This window comes from Panthera pardus, unplaced genomic scaffold (genome assembly GCF_024362965.1).
Source record: "Panthera pardus isolate Hobbes unplaced genomic scaffold, ASM2436296v1 HiC_scaffold_1, whole genome shotgun sequence".
Classification (NCBI taxonomy): domain Eukaryota; kingdom Metazoa; phylum Chordata; class Mammalia; order Carnivora; family Felidae; genus Panthera; species Panthera pardus.
The window spans coordinates 21070833-21089687 of record NW_026526654.1 but is presented as its reverse complement, the minus strand read 5'-3'; the positions used below and the strand labels follow the sequence as shown (position 1 = coordinate 21089687).

At 43.2% G+C, this 18855-nt stretch overlaps 1 protein-coding gene across 6 annotated transcripts in view; it reads left to right on the top strand.

Moving 5' to 3' along the window:
- Nucleotides 1-2094: 2094 nt before the first annotated feature.
- Nucleotides 2095-18855, top strand: part of UBAC2 (UBA domain containing 2) — a 191847-nt gene continuing 175086 nt past the window's right edge. For 5 of the 6 annotated variants that reach the window (XM_019444003.2, XM_019444000.2, XM_053892494.1 and 2 more), the window contains exon 1: nt 14845-15325. In XM_019444003.2, the coding sequence (XP_019299548.2) occupies nt 15148-15325 (178 nt within the window). In that variant the 5' untranslated portion in view covers nt 14845-15147. Of the gene's footprint in view, nt 2665-14844; nt 15326-18855 lie in introns of those variants that run through there. The other variant, XM_019444001.2, reaches the window with a different exon arrangement.

The window sequence follows — 18855 nt, the reverse complement described above, 5'->3', positions numbered from 1 at the left end:
TTTTTAAAAATAGAATTGTTGGGGTGCCTGGGTGGCTCAGTCAGTTAAGCATCCGACTTCAGCTCAGGTCATGATCTCGCGGTGAGTTCAGGCCCCGCGTCGGGCTCTGTGCTGACAGCTCAGAGCCTGGAGCCTGTTTCAGATTCTGTGTCTCCCTCTCTCTCTGACCCTCCCCCGTTCATGCTCTCTCTCTGTCTCAAAAATAAATAAACGTTAAAAAAAATTAAAATAGAATTGTTGATAAAAGGCCCTGATCTTTTCATATTTAGCATGATGGACCATTAGCTGGAATTTATATAAACTACCAGGAATAAAAAGTTGTTCTATTAAGTAGCTTGGAATAATTTTTTGTTTTTATTTATTTTATTTTTTTTCCTTTCAAGATTTTATCTAAGTTCAAGTTAGTTAACATATAGGGTAGTATTTGTTTCAGGGTAGAACTTAGTGATTCATGACTAAACACCCAGTGCTCATCACAAGTGCCCTTCTTCATGCCCATCACCCATGTAGCCCATCCCCCCACCTCCCCTCCAGCAACCCTCAGTTTGTTCTCCAGAGTTAAGAGTCTCTCTCATGGTATGCCTCCCTCACTGTTTTCGTCTGATTTTATTTTTCCTTCCCTTCCCCTATGTTCATAGTTTTGTTTCTTAAATTCCACATATCAGTGAAATCATATGATATTTGTCTTTCTCTAACTGACTTATTTCGCTTAGCATGATACCCTCTAGTTCCACCCACGTCATTGCAAATGGCAAAATTTAATTCTTTTTTGATGGCTGAGTGATAGTATGAAATAATTTTTAAAATGATACCTTTTAGGGGCGCCTGGGTGGCTCAGTCGGTTGGGCGTCCAACTTCGGCTCAGGTCATGATCTCACGGTTGGTGGGTTCGAGCCCCTCGTCAGGCTCTGTGCTGACAGCTCAGTGCCTGGAGCCTGCTTCAGATTCTGTGTCTGCCCCTCTCATGATCATGCTCTGTCTCTATCTCTCAATAATAAATAAATGTTAAAGAAATTTTTTTAATGATATCTTTTATCTTAAGGACTCATGTGGATTGTTTTCCTTATCGATCTAACTCTGTGGTTTATTAGCAGATTGTGTTAGAATCTCTTTTCTTTTCCTTTAGGAAGTCTGGAATAAGAGATTAGACCTTGTCTGTTTTCATCACAAATATGTCGTGACCGTTGATATTTTATGCCTCTGTTTTATACATAGAGTCACATACACCTTTTAAATTCTATGGTGTAAGAATATATGGAAAATTGGCGAGAATTCAAAAAAAAGAACAAAAATAATCAAAGGGTTGAAAAACTACAGAAATATTTAGTCTGGAGAAAAGAAGGCTAAAGGTGTTTGAAAAACTCACTTCTGAGATGAATAACAAATCAGGAGGATAGTGAACAGATGTTCTAGCATTTGGTGGCTGGTGGAGCAGGTCTGGTTAAGGATACTACACAGAGCAACTGTAGGGGAATAAAACAGAGGTACCAGCACCAGAGAGCAGTGTTATAATGAACACTGGGGCATGTTTTTATTGGGAGAATGTAGGAGCACAAAGGCAGGGTTTATTAAAGGACACTCAGCCCAGAGGGACATAGGGTCGTAGGGATTTTCCAAGCTTGGTGTCAGGATGTCCCCACTTCAATGAGCATTCCTTCCTCCTCAGAGTCAGGCTCGCTCATGCAGGGTCCATCTGAGTCCCAGTTGGCCTGGCATGTTGGCACAGGGTAGAACCTTCCTGGCCTGCACATGAGGACACACTACTATCTGCTGGTTCAGAAAACTCAGGTTGCTATTCTTTTGTGTCTTTTTGGCCATTGGTGGGCCACTCGTTGCTGAATAATCCCTGATAAATAAGTATTCCAATCCCATGTTTATATCCATAAGGACATAAACAATTGCCAAATCGGGACAATCACCTCACTTTAACCTTGTTACCAACCTCAGTTTCTATCATACGTAATATCTCTGAACCAACATAAAGGGGAATGTTAAAGCCCCTTATTTATGTGGTTCTACCAGTAGAAGTTCTGAGATTTTCCTAGAACATAATTTATCTTTTTAAAAAAGTTTATTTATTTTATTTATTTTTAGTCATCTCTACACCCAACATGGGGCTTGGACTCATGACCCCAAGATCAAGAGTCACATGCTCTACCGACTGAGCCAGCCAGGCACCCCGGAACATAAATCATCTCGCAATGGTTTTGGAAATCCTTTATTCACACTTGTGTGACACTACCCATTCACTGGGGCACGAGGTAGATGCTGGATATGGACAATGCGAAGCCCATCCCCTCATCAGAAGCAAGTAAGGAGCAAGTGCGGCTTGATGCTTTCTTCCCCTCATTTATCGCATTCAACTGAATACATATTGAAGCCCTACTGTGCGCCAATCGCTGTGCCAAGCCTTGGGGAAACAAAGAAGAGAAACGGGCCCTGCTTGCGTCGTGTGAAAAGGACAGGCAGTTATACAATGACCATAAAGTAATGTGTCCCTGCTTTGATAAAGGAATGCAAGGCCCAAGGTGCGACAGGAACCCAAATGCATGGAATTCAGCCCCCATCACCGAGCAGTGGACTGGAACCTCTCAAATTCCTCTTGCCTAACATCAGAATTGGTCCTAGTGACTGGACCACAGATGCATCTGCACAGAGTTCAAGGTGAGTTGTGACTATGAAAGAGATTGGTACCGGGGAAGGGGGGAGGTTGGAGCCAGGTGAGTGACTGACAGTTTCTCCTTGATCCTGGATGGAGATGCTCCATAGCCTTAACTTGAAGCAATTTTAGATTTGGTGGATGTCATGGGCGGAAAGATTGTAACAGTGCAGCTTTTGGTTCCTGATCTTATCACCATATACATGGCATAGGAGATCAGAGAAATTGTCACCTTCCGACAATGGTGTTGCTATAAAGAGCATGACAAACTGAGTCCCTATGGTTGCCGGGCAGATGTAAAATCTCAGCATAGCTTTTCCCTAGGTAGAAATTAAGAAAGTGCAAAGGGAAACAGGTGAATTGCAGATGAAAGAAGAAATTTTAAATGTGAATTAAAGAGAAAAGCTGAGTGTTGCCTAGGGCTGCCATACAAAGCACACAAACTGGGTGGCTTCAAACAACAGAACTTCGGTGCCTCACAATCCTAGAGGCTATCAGTCCCAAATCCAGGAGTCAGCAGGGCTGTGCTCCCACTGAAATCTGCAGGGCAAGACCCTTCCTTGCCTTTTCCAGCTTCTGAGGTTTTGCTGGCCATCCTGGGTGTTCCCTGGCTTGCAGACCCAGCTTCTCAACTTCTGCTTCCATTATCACATGGTGTTGTCCCTGGGTCTGTATGAGTGCCTTCCTATAAGGAGAGCAGTCATACTGGATCGGGTCCTACCCTGCTCCATAATGACTTCCTCATAACAGATTACATCTGAATGACCCTATTTGCAAATAAGGTCACGTTCTGAGGTACTAGGGGTAGGAATTCGATATGTTTTTTTTGGTTACACAATTCAACTAACAACACTGAGGGAGCTGAAGATGTAGATAACTACAACTAATCCAACTAGTCCAGAGCCCCAGACTTAAGTTTTCCATGAAAACTAGAAGGGCTAAGGTCAACAAGCAAAATTAAAAAGTGGCATTTGATATCTGATAGCCAATTTGAGTACTTTGCTTCATATTGCCGGCTTATTTTCTGAAATTTAGGAAATATTTTCACGTGTTCTTCTTTCATTGGCTGCTGTGGTGGTGACACTCCTTGTGTATGCACATTTCGATTGCCTTTCCACAGATTTGCAATAATATTGCCAGTAATGGAAATAAGAATGATAAAAAATTTCCTACACTTATTTTTATGATGATCTTGCCTCGGAAAAAGGAGAATTAAAAGATCATGTGGATGCATTTTGTTTTAGGGCATTATGTTGAAAACATGAACATGAATCAATTTGAATCAATGTGCTACTACTGGTCAGCATGAATGGCCCATAAAGACACACAAGCAAGCACAACTTAAGTGTTTAACCCAACAATGACCATCACATGCCTGAGTAGGTCTTAAAAGTGAGAGGGGCGCCTGGGTGGCTCAGTCGGTTAAGCGTCCGACTTCAGCTCAGGTCACGATCTCGAGGTCCGTGAGTTTGAGCCCCGAGTCGGGCTCTGGGCTGATGGCTCAGAGCCTGGAGCCCCTTTGGACTCTGTGTCTCCCTCTCTCTCTGCCCTGCCTCTGCTCATGCTCTGTCTCTTTCTCCTTCAAAAATAAATAAACATTAAAAAAAAAAGAAAAAGGAAGGAAGGAGATCAGAAATGATGCCACACAGGATGTATAGAAAAATGCGAGGGCAGAAGGATGAGGCACAGAGGCACAGCAGAATAAAAGCTAGTGCGGGGCAAGTAAGTCTACGTCTGGTACCACCAGACCGGATATGTTTATATGGACATAAGAAAGAGAAGTAACCTTAACGTAGCCCCTGAGAAAGAGAAGGTGGTCTGGGTGGGAAAGATGAGGAGGTGTGATTGTCTCACAAATGTGACAGGTTCTAGATGAATGATTTAAAAATACTTTCCTATGTTTGTTTGGAAGGGGTAGTGATGAAGTTTGACAGAAAACTGATCTCCTGTTCTGAAATGCCACCACATGGTAGGGCATGTGCCCCATCTCTAGGACTTAGATCCAGGAGACCACAGCCTTTCATATGTGATGGGAAACAGAGGTGAATCAGAAAAAGAAAAAGCTCTACAGAAATAAGGTGGTGGACTAGCGGGGGTACTGGAGGAAGACCAGGGGACAAACAGGCAAACCAACTCTTATCATTTCCCAAGTAAAGCCCCACACCATCATTTCCATATGCAAATTCCTCAGCGGAGCTTCCTCCTCATTGGGCCGTGAAAACGTGAAACCCATATAGGCTGGCCCTGCCACCACGGCTCCACTCCGCTGGCTCGCTCGCTCACCTGGTGGCCTGCACGTGGAGAACCCGAGAACCCGCGCTACTTGCACGGAGCAGACGGTGAGTGATGGGGTCTGGGGCAAGTACCCCAGCCACCTCTTCCTCTGGTGGGATTGACCTGGGGGCACTGGCTCCACTTGCCCACGGTCGTATAATTCGTCTCTACTGGCTTCCACCCTCCCACTGGTCTTCCCTAGGACAACTTCCAGACAACTTGAACTTTGAACTTGAAACTTTGTCTCCAAGTCTGCTTTTGGTGAGACCCAAGCTAAAAACAGATGGTGGTAATCTGAAATGTGTGTGTGGTTTTTTTTAATTGATGAAACTTAATGAAGTTCTGATTCTGTTAAAAGAAATCTCAAACTTTCCATTACATTTTGTTGCTTTTGCAGGAATTGCCCCACTGCACTGAACCCCTCTGCACCTAAATATGTGGTTGGGAATATGGTAATAATCATGTTAAACAAGGATGTCCCACATTAAAATCACGTTTTAGCTCATTTAACATTTCCTACAAACTGGCTAATATGTTGCATCATTTTTAAGTGGATTAATCATCTAATCTGATATTACAAATCCACACTGATCTTTAGATATAATCATTATATGTTTTTAAGCAGCATGAAAATTAACAATACAATCTCAAACCAGTATTTCAGACCTACCTAGCCTTAGCTGCCACAGATACTGGAACTGTAAAAATTCTGGGCAAGAAAGCATCTCTTAAAATGATAAGTTTGTTGGGACACCTGGGTGGTTCAGTTGGCTAAGCATCTGACTTCAGCTCAGGTCATGATCTCATGGTTCTTGAGTTCAAGCCCCTCGTCAAGCTCTGGGCTGACAGTTTGGAGCCTGGAGCCTGTTTCAGATTCTGTGTTTCCCTCTCTGTCTGCCCCTCCCCCACTTACCCTCTTTTTTTTTTCTCTCTCTCTTAGACAGGCTATCTTTTTTTTTTTTTTAATTTTTTTTTTAATTTTTTTTTTATTTTTTTATTTTTTTTTTTTAATATATGAAATTTACTGTCAAATTGGTTTCCATACAACACCCAGTGCTCATCCCAAAAGGTGCCCTCCTCAATACCCATCACCCACCCTGCCCTCCCTCCCACCCCCCATCAACCCTCAGTTTGTTCTCAGTTTTTAACAGTGTCTTATGCTTTGGCTCTCTCCCACTCTAACCTCTTTTTTTTTTTTTTTCTTTTCTTTTTTTTTTTTTTTTTTTCCTTCCCCTCCCCCATGGGTTTCTGTTATGTTTCTCAGGATCCACATAAGAGTGAAACCATATGGTATCTGTCTTTCTCTGTATGGCTTATTTCACTTAGCATCACACTCTCCAGTTCCATCCATGTTGCTACAAAAGGCCATATTTCATTTTTTCTCATTGCCACGTAGTATTCCATTGTGTATATAAACCACAATTTCTTTATCCATTCATCAGTTGATGGACATTTAGGCTCTTTCCATAATTTGGCTATTGTTGAGAGTGCCGCTATAAACATTGGGGTACAGGAGCCCCTATGCATCAGTACTCCTGTATCCCTTGGATAAATTCCTAGCAGTGCTATTGCTGGGTCATAGGGTAGGTCTATTTTTAATTTTCTGAGGAACCTCCACACTGCTTTCCAGAGCGGCTGCACCAATTTGCATTCCCACCAACAGTGCAAGAGGGTTCCTGTTTCTCCACATCCTCTCCAGCATCTATAGTCTCCTGATTTCTTCATTTTGGCCACTCTGACTGGCGTGAGGTGGTATCTGAGTGTGGTTTTGATTTGTATTTCCCTGATAAGGAGCGACGTTGAACATCTTTTCATGTGCCTGTTGGCCATCCGGATGTCTTCTTTAGAGAAGTGTCTATTCATGTTTTCTGCCCATTTCTTCACTGGGTTATTTGTTTTTCGGGTGTGGAGTTTGATGAGCTCTTTATAGATTTTGGATACTAGCCCTTTGTCCGATGTGTCATTTGCAAATATCTTTTCCCATTCCGTTGGTTGCCTTTTAGTTTTGTTGGTTGTTTCCTTTGCTGTGCAGAAGCTTTTTATCTTCATAAGGTCCCAGTAGTTCACTTTTGCTTTTAATTCCCTTGCCTTTGGGGATGTGCCGAGTAAGAGATTGCTACGGCTGAGGTCAGAGAGGTCTTTTCCTGCTTTCTCCTCTAAGGTTTTGATGGTTTCCTGTCTCACATTCAGGTCCTTTATCCATTTTGAGTTTATTTTTGTGAATGGTGTGAGAAAGTGGTCTAGTTTCAACCTTCTGCATGTTGCTGTCCAGTTCTCCCAGCACCATTTGTTAAAGAGACTGTCTTTTTTCCATTGGATGTTCTTTCCTGCTTTGTCAAAGATGAGTTGGCCATACGTTTGTGGGTCTAATTCTGGGGTTTCTATTCTATTCCATTGGTCTATGTGTCTGTTTTTATGCCAATACCATGCTGTCTTGATGATGACAGCTTTGTAGTAGAGGCTAAAGTCTGGGATTGTGATGCCTCCTGCTTTGGTCTTCTTCTTCAAAATTACTTTGGCTATTCGGGGCCTTTTGTGGTTCCATATGAATTTTAGGATTGCTTGTTCTAGTTTCGAGAAGAATGCTGGTGCAATTTTGATTGGGATTGCATTGAATGTGTAGATAGCTTTGGGTAGTATTGACATTTTGACAATATTTATTCTTCCAATCCATGAGCAGGGAATGTCTTTCCATTTCTTTATATCTTCTTCAATTACCTGCATAAGCTTTCTATAGTTTTCAGCATGCAGATCTTTTACATCTTTGGTTAGATTTATTCCTAGGTATTTTATGCTTCTTGGTGCAATTGTGAATGGGATCAGTTTCTTCATTTGTCTTTCTGTTGCTTCATTGTTAGTGTATAAGAATGCAACTGATTTCTGCACATTGATTTTGTATCCTGCAACTTTGCTGAATTCATGTATCAGTTCTAGCAGACTTTTGGTGGAGTCTATCGGATTTTCCATGTATAATATCATGTCATCTGCAAAAAGCGAAAGCTTGACTTCATCTTTGCCAATTTTGATGCCTTTGATTTCCTTTTGTTGTCTGATTGCTGATGCTAGAACTTCCAGCACTATATTAAACAACAGCGGTGACAGTGGGCATCCCTGTCGTGTTCCTGATCTCAGGGAAAAAGCTCGTCAAGCTCTGGGCTGACAGTTTGGAGCCTGGAGCCTGTTTCAGATTCTGTGTTTCCCTCTCTGTCTGCCCCTCCCCCACTTACACTCTTTTTTTTTTCTCTCTCTCTTAGACAGGCTATCTTTTTTTTTTTTTTAATTTTTTTTTTTTAATGTTTATTTATTTTTGAGACAGAGAGAGACACAGCATGAACAGGGGAGGGGCAGAGAGAGAGGGAGACACAATCTGAAACAGTCTCCAGGCTCTGAGCTGTCAGCACAGAGCCCAACGCAGGGCTCCAACTCACGGACCGCGAGATCATGACCTGAGCTGAAGTCGGACGCTTAACCGACCTAGCCACCCAGGCGCCCTGAAATAAAATATTTTAAAACAATTTTCTTTGGAATACTGTCTTATTTCCATATGTAGTACAAGGCAGTCAAACTCCTTTTCAGGCACTGCCAAGATTGCAAAATAATCTTTTATTCGATAGCACGTATAGGATTCATTGATGTGTGGGTCTTTCACTGAGATTTTTGGTGACTGAGGCGGTCAGTGAATAATTCAATGACTTGCTAACATGGCTGTTGCTACTTTTCAGTTGTTTATCAACCATGTTGTCACTGACCGTGGCTACTGCTGCATTTGTTGTGCAAGGACATTGCAAAAGGAAAAATGTGTCCTGTGAAATAATGTTTAAGAATTTAAAATTTTCACAACTCTGAGTATCTCTTGTCTGTGTATATGCAAGTACATTTTCTACTCAGTGTTTTTATTCCCATCAATCTTGCATTTGTGGTTAGCAGAATTTATTATCATGCAGGTTACTTCCACTCACATGCAGCAGACACTCTTCTGTCTGTAGATCATGTCACAGCCCATTTTCTATCGCTTGGGATTTCTCACAGATTCTTCTACATACAATATTGTTGCTCAACAGAACAGAAGAAATCTTTAAAATTTCTTACTGTCATAATTTATAACCTCTTATGCAACTGGTAAAATTAATTTTTCTCTTATATTGTTCGGATGACCACAGATTGCTATCATGTGTGCAGTTCAGTTAAGAAATGGTACCTATAGGATGTGAGGGTAATCTGACATCTGTCACCCCATGGATGACCAGGGTTGATTCGCTGATTTGGCTGGCTAGGTGGCTGTCCCCACTGCTCCATGTGCGTCCCTCCTGAAGCTTTGTGCTTGGTCCATGAGGATGACCTTCCCTGACAGAGGAGGACCGTTCTTGGGTCAAGGGTATACGGTTACTGCACTTCCCTGCTGGAACCTCCAGACAAACTCTCAAGGTCTATTTGTGGGAGAACATAGGGGAGTCCAGCTTCCAAGACTCCAGACACATCCAAATGAGGTGCTGCACGTGGCAGTCTGCCTTCTTTAAGAAAAAGAAGAGAAAAAAACAAAAAAAAACGGTAACTGTATCTTTCAGATTAGATTTGAAAGAAACATTTCAGGGACAATACTATGATTTTCAAACTTTCCCTAAATCTCTGAAGTTTCTACCTTTGCCAACTCTGTGTCTTTCTTTATAAAATATTCACTTAATCTTGATGAGTTCACCTAGATAAATTAGAAAAAAAAAAAACCTATGTTTTCAGTATGGACACTTTCAAATATTCAATCGCGTATTCTCAACACCTTTGTAAAAAATATTTCACGTATATAAGAATATTTTTAATATTTAAAAATCAGGCTAGATTTGTACACTTTGGGAAAGCTATAGAATCACTGAGTGCATTAGCCATACACAGAAACTGGTCCTGGTGACTTCAATGCAATAAGCAGAGTTGTTGCAGGTGGCCTGGCATTTTGAATTGGTGAACAACTCTTAAGTAAGTTTCAAATAACAATCAAAGCAGTAAATAGTTGCATTCCTGGAAAGCTCTGCCAAGCACATGTTTACATGTAAAATGGAATTGGTTCTAGATTCACATAAATACAAGTAGACTTTTACCTGCATAAGAAGCATAAGTTGGAGAGTGAAAAAGAGGCTAAAAAAGGGGTGCCTGGGCGGCTCAGTTGGTTAGGTGTCCGACTCTTGATTTCGGCTCAGGCCATGATCTCAGGATTCGTGAGTTCAAGCCCTGCGTTGGGCTCTGCACTGATAGCATGGAGTCTGCTGTTCTCTCTCTCTCTCTCTCTCTCTCTCTGCCCCTCCCCCAAGCACACATGTTCTCTCTCTCTCTCAAAATAAATAAACATTAAAAAAATAGGTTGGGGGGGTGCCTGGGTGGCTCAGTCAGTTAAGCTTCCCACTTCTACTCAAGTCACGATCTCATGTTTCGTGGGTTCAAGCCCTGCATTGGGCTCTGTGCTGACAGCTCGGAGCCTGGAGCCAGCTTTGGATTCTGTGTCCCCTGCTTGTACTCTGTCTTTCTCTCTCTCTCTCTCTCAAAAATAAACATTAAAATTATTTTTTAAAATACATTAGGAAGGAGAACAAGTATTTTTGTTTTTGTTTTTGGTAAAAGGATTGCGTCTGGCATTTACTGGACCCCATGCAGTATTGGAGGTTGTCATTGTGACAAACAAAAATACACTTAACGGATTCCCAAAAGGCTCCTTGCTCAGTAAACATCTATTAAGAACATTATTAAATCAGTAAAAAGATGTAACTACACTTTAAAAAGCTTCCAGACCTATTTTTTCATAAATATTAGTTTCATAGATATCATATGCTGAAAATGCATTTAAAACACTTAAAGGCTGCTTTGTCCAAGGATTGACTGTCAACTCTAGGCATTATCTACTGATTCCTCCAAAAGGTTGCTGACTAGAACCCCTGGGAATTTGGAAAGGGGGTCCTCAGCCAGAATATGGAAGTAGGACGTGGCTTACAAACTTAATGCACTGTAGCCATCATCTGATCAGAATTTGGTACTTTGAAGTTTGTGGTTCTTATTTTGGTTGTTATTGGCCCCCTCTGCTGCTTATTAATCTTTCGGAAAAATTCTTTCTAGCTCTGTTCTATGAGAAGAACATTGTGTTAAAGGCAAGTTGAAATATACAGGAAAGGCACACATCAGTGATGTTTGGTCAACAGCCTTCCCCCAGGACTCCCCCTGGAGATTTGCTTTCTAATGCTAAACCCTTAGAGATGCTGTGTTTTATTTTATGAAAGGAAGACAATGCCTTCACACCAAGAGACTCAAAATGGGGAGGATACAACATTTAGTAAAACACCTCCCCGGCCTGCTAGGGGCTTACTCTTTCAAGCCTATCACTACTACCCCAGTGTAGAAAGCAGATTTAGCAAGACATAGCAAGGCAAATGATGATTGCTAGTAATTGACAGAATTAGTTCTCCATAATACAAACTAGAGAAGTGACAAGGTGAAAATATAGGCAAGGACATTAGAAATGATATACACTGAGCGATCTGGGACTGCGTGATAAAGGTTGGTTAAATCACACTAACATAGGAATTTTCAACTTTGCACAATGGACATTTGGGGCAGGAGAATTCTTCATTGTGGGAGGTGGTCCTTCGCATTGTTTAACAGCTTCCCATCTGCCCATTAGATGCCAGTAGTGGCCCCCTCTCATGACTGTTAACACCAAAAATGTCTCCAAGTATTGGCAAGCGTCCTCTGGAGGATAAATATCGCCCCTTGTTGAGAATCACTGCACTTGTGCTTCTCAGACTTTTGCATTCAAATCAGCTGAGAGTCTTGTTAAATGCTGCTTTAATAAGTCTGGGGGTAGGGCCTGGCACTCTTTAGTCCAAACAAGATCCCAGCTGAAGCCAATGCTGCCCATACAAGGACAGTGCTTGCTTCTTGGAGGATAAACCTACAGCTTTCAATATGTATAGGTTCAGAATGTAGAGTACATGTGCAAAGTATGGATCTTTGAAAATACTCTCAATCAAGGTCTGTGTACCATGTTAAGTTATTGTGCATTTAGTTAAGAATGTTGAAAAATTGAACATAAATAGGAGAAAGGTTTTGTCTTTTTTTTAAACTTCAGAGTGTTTTATCTCCTATTTCAACAGTTCTCAAACCTTTTCATCTTGATCCTGAAATCTCTTTAGAACTCTCAAAGATAATGCAAAAGCTTTTGCTAACATGGGTTTACATTTATCAGTACTTACCATTTTAGAAATTAACTAAGAAACAGAAAAATGTAAAACTGTTTGAAATTAGGGGCACTAGGTGGCTCAGTTGGTTAAGCGTCCGACTTCAGCTCAGGTCATGATCTCACGGTTCGTGGGTTTGAGCCCTGCACTGGCTCTGTGCTGACAGCTTGGAGTCTGGAGCCTGCTTCGGATTCTGTGTCTCCCTCTCTGTCTGTCTGTCTCTCTCTCTGCCCCTTCCCTGCTCTTTCTCTCTCTTTCAAAAATAAATATTTAAAAAATTATAAAAAAATAAAACTGAAACTAATTTTAAAATAACAGTAACATATCCATTGCACGTAACATAACTAATGTATTTTTATGAAAAATTACTGCACTTTCTCAAGCAAAAAATTATAGGGAAGAATAACGTTATTGCACATTTTTGCCAATGTCTGCTGTTTGGCTTTATAGAAGACAGCTGGATCCTCATGTCTGCTTCTGCTTACAGTTTGTTGTGATACACGGTTTAGGTTGAAATATATGAAGAGAATGTGGCCTCGCACAGCTTTGCAGTTGGAAAAGGAAGCATTTTAATAGTCGTTTCAGATCATTTGTGCTTTTTTTGATACTACAGCACAACTTAAATGGTAGTTTCTTTATTTAATGTTTATTTGAGAGAGAGGGAGCATGAACAGGGGAGGGGCAGAGAGAGGGAGAATCCCAAGCAGGCTCCATGCCCAGCACAGAGCTGACACTGGTCTTGATTCCATGACTGTGAGATCATGACCTGAGCCAAAATAAAGAGTTGGATGCTTGACTAACTGAGCCACTCAGGCACCCCTTAAATGGTAGTATGATAGGGAAAGATAGGATTCAGTAAGCAGAAAGGGAGAGGCTAAGGCTTGAAGGTTCCTGGGTGGGAAACATTCATATTTTAAAACATTTTTTCTGGGAACATCCGGCCTTGAGCAAGCTCCCTCAGGCATAAAGTTCCTTTTAAGAATGTGACAAAAGGCCCGACTAAAAATAAGTAGACCATAAAACCTATGACCCACAAGGAACAGTATGGTCATAGACTACCCTTGGTACAGTGGAAATTAACCAATCAAAAAGGAATGACAGGCATTTAGAATCACCTAGCTAGTAAGGGTAGAACCTGAGAAGGAACAAGAAGGGAAGGGGCTCACCAAAACCCTATAAGACAGTCCCTTGTGTATAGTCCGCAGGTATTCACTTTTGAATAACCCCTCTCTGTAAAGAGAGCTTTCATACTATTCTTACTTTCAGATCTTATACTTTAATCAGCTTTTGCCTGCTGCTCATTTTATTTTGTGTCCACCTCTTCATTCTTCAAAGTGGCAAGACAACAAATCTTGGATATTGAGGTAAAAAAAAGTCTGCAACAGTAGTTTCTTAAAAGATTGTTGGCAGTGAGAAATCTGAAACCCTATCAATGAACTCTTTGTACTGTTTCACTAAAATTTATTGGTTTATCTTGAAGCTTGAATTGCATAATTGTAACACGATGCATTGATCAACTGGAAAATATCGGTTTACTAAGTTGCAGCCCTTCCAAATGCATGGTGGCAAATTCCAGTACTTCTGAGTGAATAAGAGTTTAAAAAAAGGGTTTTAGCATCATCACGAAAACAGTTTTGGCCTTCTGGATTCCCTAAATTGGGGTGGGGGGAGTCGCCACACCTACTTTGAGAAGCATTCAGCTATGTTGGCTATCAGTTTTGTTGCCAGCTAGCAGTTTCTGCAAAACTTAAAGGGCCTTTACAGTATCATTTTACTGCAAAATAATTCAATTAGATGAATCTGAAGTGAAATGTAAAATCTATTTCAAGACTGTAAACAAACTTAAAGAAGAGCCTAAGGAAAATAAGTCACTTCTACTTTTGCCTTCTAGCAATAAATCAGTGTTAATATTTTGAGCCACTGGCACCTCTCAAGCACTCAAAAAGTATTTTCTTTTTCTTCTTATTTTTTCAAAATATTTATTTGTGAGAGGGAGAGCATGTGAGGCAGAGAGAGAGGGACAGAGGATCTGAAGCGAGCTCTGCACTGTCCGCACAGAGCTGGATGCAGGGCTTGAACTCACAAACCGTGCGAGGAGGCTCAACCACACAGACGTCCCCAAAAAGTATTTTCTTTTTAAAGTATGCCATGCAGTTTTTCAGCCTTTTTCATTTAGCATCGTAGTTGGTCAATTTCTCCATAATACATATTCTTTAATAACTACAGAATATAAAATTATACAGACTATAAGTTATACAGAATATAAAAGTTTTCAGGCTCAAACTCATTTAAAAAAAACATGACTTTGCTTTAGCAAAGATTAATTTCATTTCGAAAAAAAAAAAAAAAAAGAAAGAAATGGCCCATGTCTGAGAAGGACGCCAAAGCAGAAGTTTAGGGAGCAAGGTCGTTCAGCCATAGACTCGTCAGTCCCAGGATCCTCGTCACCGGCCGGCGCGGTGTGGTAGGGTGTATCTGGGGACCACGACACTCGGCGCCTTTTCAGGGGATTCCGCGCAGGATCGACGTAGGAAAGGGAGGACCCTAGGCAGCGTTGCTCCCCGCGACCCAGCGGCCTCCAGCACTTGGCTGGACACCGGAACTCGAGACATTTATTGTCTACAGTCCTCGCGGGAGCGAACTTCAAGGGGGGACGGCGGGGGGGGGGGGGGGGGGGGGTCTGTCCGGAAAGACTGAGCATGCGTGGAACGCGCCGGGCGTCCCGTCCGTGGAGAGGTTAGAGGTCGCGAGGAATATCCCGACGCCGGCACTCTGGGGGAATCCGCTGCCACGCGGCTCCACCGGGCGTGGGGCGGCGCTGAGTATTTTAGTGCAGCTTCCAGGAGTTACACTCTTCCCGTTTATTCCCGTTCCTTTTCTAAAGGGGGCCCGCGGCAGTCGGAAAACCCGGACACACGGATCGCCCCAGCTGCGGGCCGACTTCCCTTCCCAGGCAGGAAGGGAGGGGGCGGGAGAAGCAGTGCGCCCCACGGGCCGCGCATGCGCCGCTCACAGGCAGCCCCTGGAGTGGAATCCAGTTGCCAGATTCGCCGCCACGCCAGGAGTGCGCCTGCGTTGTCGCCGGGTCCCTCCACCTCCACTTCCCCTCCCCCTGTGCCCCCGCGGGGCTCCGGGTCCGGCGGGACCATGTTCACCAGCACCGGCTCCAGTGGGCTTTGTGAGTACCGGCTGCCGCTTTCATGGCTGTTCCCTACGCGCCACCCTAGGCACCTCCTTGAGAAGCCTCGGGGCAGCGGGGACCCTCGGGGTTGCTGGAGGTTTGGGGGCCGACCCTTCATCCCCACGCCCGAACCTTAGTGGTTCCTGCCCGTGAGGGGCAGCGGGCACCGCCCCCACCTCAGACTGGCGGTGCGAGTGGGGACTGAGTTCCGCCGTCAGCCCCGGTCCCCATCTATGAACCCCAGGTGCGATGCTCAGGTGTCCAGGGGCTGCCGCAGGTGGGCTGAACGGTTAGGGTCGGGCTGGGAGTCCTGATGTGTTCCAGGCTCGACCCGTTGGCGCTCGTCGGCGCCTGTGCCAGAAGAGGCTTGCCCTGGTAGAATCGATGCTGGAAGACTGCTCCCTTCCCAGTCACCTTGCTCCATTTGGGCTACAGAGGGACCGAACTGGCTCTCCCCCAGATGCAAATTCCAGCCTCCGTCTCAGGAGCTGACTCCTCAGGTTTACTTAGGTTTCTTTCTAACTCGGTGTCCCTTAAGAGTTTTTAGACAAATAAAAACTGATGAAAGTCCATTAAAGTGGAAGGAAGTTAAGAAGTCATTTGGCAGGAAGGCGCGGACATTGCTCCTGGATGTTGCTGTGATCTTTTCCTTGAACGTCAGCGGTGGTCAGCAGAGAGAGGGCAATGGAGTATATGCAACCTTTTAGACAACTTTATTTTTTTCACTGAAATTGTTTAGTTGGCTTTTGGTGAGGTGGGCTGTGTGTTAAGTAAACAGCCTAGGATTAGGCACTGGTACATCAACAGTGAACTGTTCAACAAGCATAATTTTGCGATTGCTTGTCACTGTTAGTACTTCATATCTCTCTACATGTGAGCTTGATCTTGCCAGAGTATGGGAGCAGTTGACATTTCCAAAGCTTAAAGATCTGTTTTAATTGTTGGAAATCTTTTCTGAGAATACAGGTCTCCGTCTGAGAGTATCAGAGCCACAGGCCTAATTTAAAACCTTCCTCACTTCCCAACTTCTGGTTTTGGAGTAGATTGAATATTTATGATTTCCCTTTTTAAAAAAAAAAAGTTTATTTATTTATTTATTTTGAGAGAGAGAGAGCACGCACATAGGGGAGGGGCAGAGAGAGGGAGAGAATCCCAAGCAGGCTCCGTGCTGTCAGCGCAGAGCCGATGTGGGGCTTGATCTGAAGAACTGTGAAATCATGACCTGAGCCGAAATCAAGAGTCGGATGCTCGATTAACTGAGCATCCAGGCACCCCTGATTTCCTTTGTTTCATAATTAATTTGACTTACGATACTCATTGGCCTCAGAGTAGGTTACAAGTACTGGCTAGTTAATCATCCCCAAACTACCCTTTGGTTAAAGAACATGAGATTGTTGACATTGTTGGTCAAGAAGGTGGTGTGATTTTTCTTGGGATCACACAGTGAGCCATACACTGTTGGATGTAAAATTAATGATAGAGTCTTTAATTTTAGTTGTTTCAACATTCCGAGCCATCCTTTCTTGCTGACCAGAATACATGAAAAAGTTAGGAAGGTCACTGTACTGTATTACTGGGTTACTGATTACTGTCACTGATTACTATACTGTATTAGCCATTGTATTGGCAAAGTTTATTCAGATTTGATACACGGTGACAATGGAGAAGGTAATACTTGATTACCTATGGCACAGGGTTGATGAGTACTGAATTCTAGGAACCAAACTCCTGCTCAGGGAGAGGCATAGGCCAAGACTTCTCAGCTGTCTTGCGCTGTTTCTAAAATAAGTGTGTCCTCAGGGTAAGACTTGATGGGATGGCCATTCCTCAGAAGGCTATGTCTTCTGTGCCCATTTAACAAACATTTTGACCATGTATTGTGGGCTAGAAACTGCTAAGTGCTGGGATTGCAGTGTTGAACAAGTCTGGGTCCCTGTTTGCAGTGGAGTTTGGGCAGTTTTTCCAGGACTGGTTTTTGGCAAGGCTGGGTATCAGTAGTTATCTACTTTAACATTTTTCTTTGCAAGGCTACCTGCTGACAGGGAATTGATTTCATCTAGGTAAGTTGTGTGGCTCTTTGGTAAGTCAAAGTTCTGATCTTGAGTAAGTATCCTGAGGAAGAGTAATCTGCCCATGACCCCATGGATGATGAGTAACATTCTCTTTTCAAAGGAAAAGTACCTGCCATTTCCTACCACCTGCATATTTCCCTCATTTTGTGATTAGTAGATAATGGTGATTTAGTGCTGCATTTGCTTTCCTCTCATTTATTTATTCAGCAGTATCTGTTGGGTACCCATGTAAGCCACACACTGTTTGTGTACAGAGGATAGAGTGGCATACAGGATCAAGTAAGTTAACGATGTGATTTCACATAGTGATAAGTGTCATGAAGAAAATATGAGTGTAATAGATTGAGGTTATGGTGGATGACTGCTTTAGCAAGTGTGGTGTGGGAGGATATCTGGGAGGGTGACTTTGAGAGGAGACCCAAATGGTATGAAGGAGCCAGCCATGTCAGAATTTATCGAAAAACGTGCATTTTGCAAAAGGGAACAGCAAACGCAAAGACGGCACCAGGCACAGCTGGGCATTTTCAAGGTGCTGAAGAACACTGGTGCTGCCAGGGCAGGGCGTTTGTGACTCTGTCTTTGAATTAGAGGATTGACGGTTATGGCTGCACTGAGCAGTTTAAGAGGGGTGTGGTGAAATCACCCACCTGACGAGAGAGAAGAGGAGGCCCTGGGGAAGAAGGTGGAGGAATGGCTAAGGCTCCTCCTGTTCAGGTACACAGATAGGCATGACTGATAGGGCAAAGTCCGGAGACGCGGAAGGAGGTGATGGTCTAGAGCACCACTTGTGAATGCTTCATGTTGCTGTGGGAGGGAAGATGGGAGATTATTGTTGGTGATGGGAGCAGTATTTTCTAGATGCTGCCTGAGGCCTGGCTGCAAAAAAATCAACATCGAGCTTTCTGAATGTCCATAGTCCTGGGTCTCATCCACAGAGAGATTGAGAAAGGCCAGTGTGGGCATCAGAAATCTGAATTTTCAAAGTTATCCCCAGGAGATTCTAGTGGACAAAGAGATTTAGATCAAAACGAAAGGGTGGCCAGCAGAAGGGCAGAGAAAATAAAGTCCAGTGGGAAATGCTGAAGGCCCAGGTCAGGTGGTAGCGGTAAGAATGAATATGACAGTGAAGAAAGGTTCTAAAGATGTGTGATTAAGTGGATTGTGTCATTAAAACTTGTTGGATTTTGGGCATAAAGAGGAGTTAAAGGTGGCTCTGGGGAGACAGATGGTGGCACCATTCACTAAGGTAGGGGATGCAGAAAGGGGGAGCTCATTTTGGGAGAAAGATGAGTTCAGCTGTGGACACATTTAATGCGGGGAGGGGGGCGCGGGGGGGGGCTGTAGTGCCCAGAGATTTCCTGGGGGACATTTGGAGAGAGAGAGCTGGGCTGGACATGGATAGTTAGGTGGGAGCTCTGCCATGGACATGAGTGAGGGCACCGGAAGCAGTGAGTA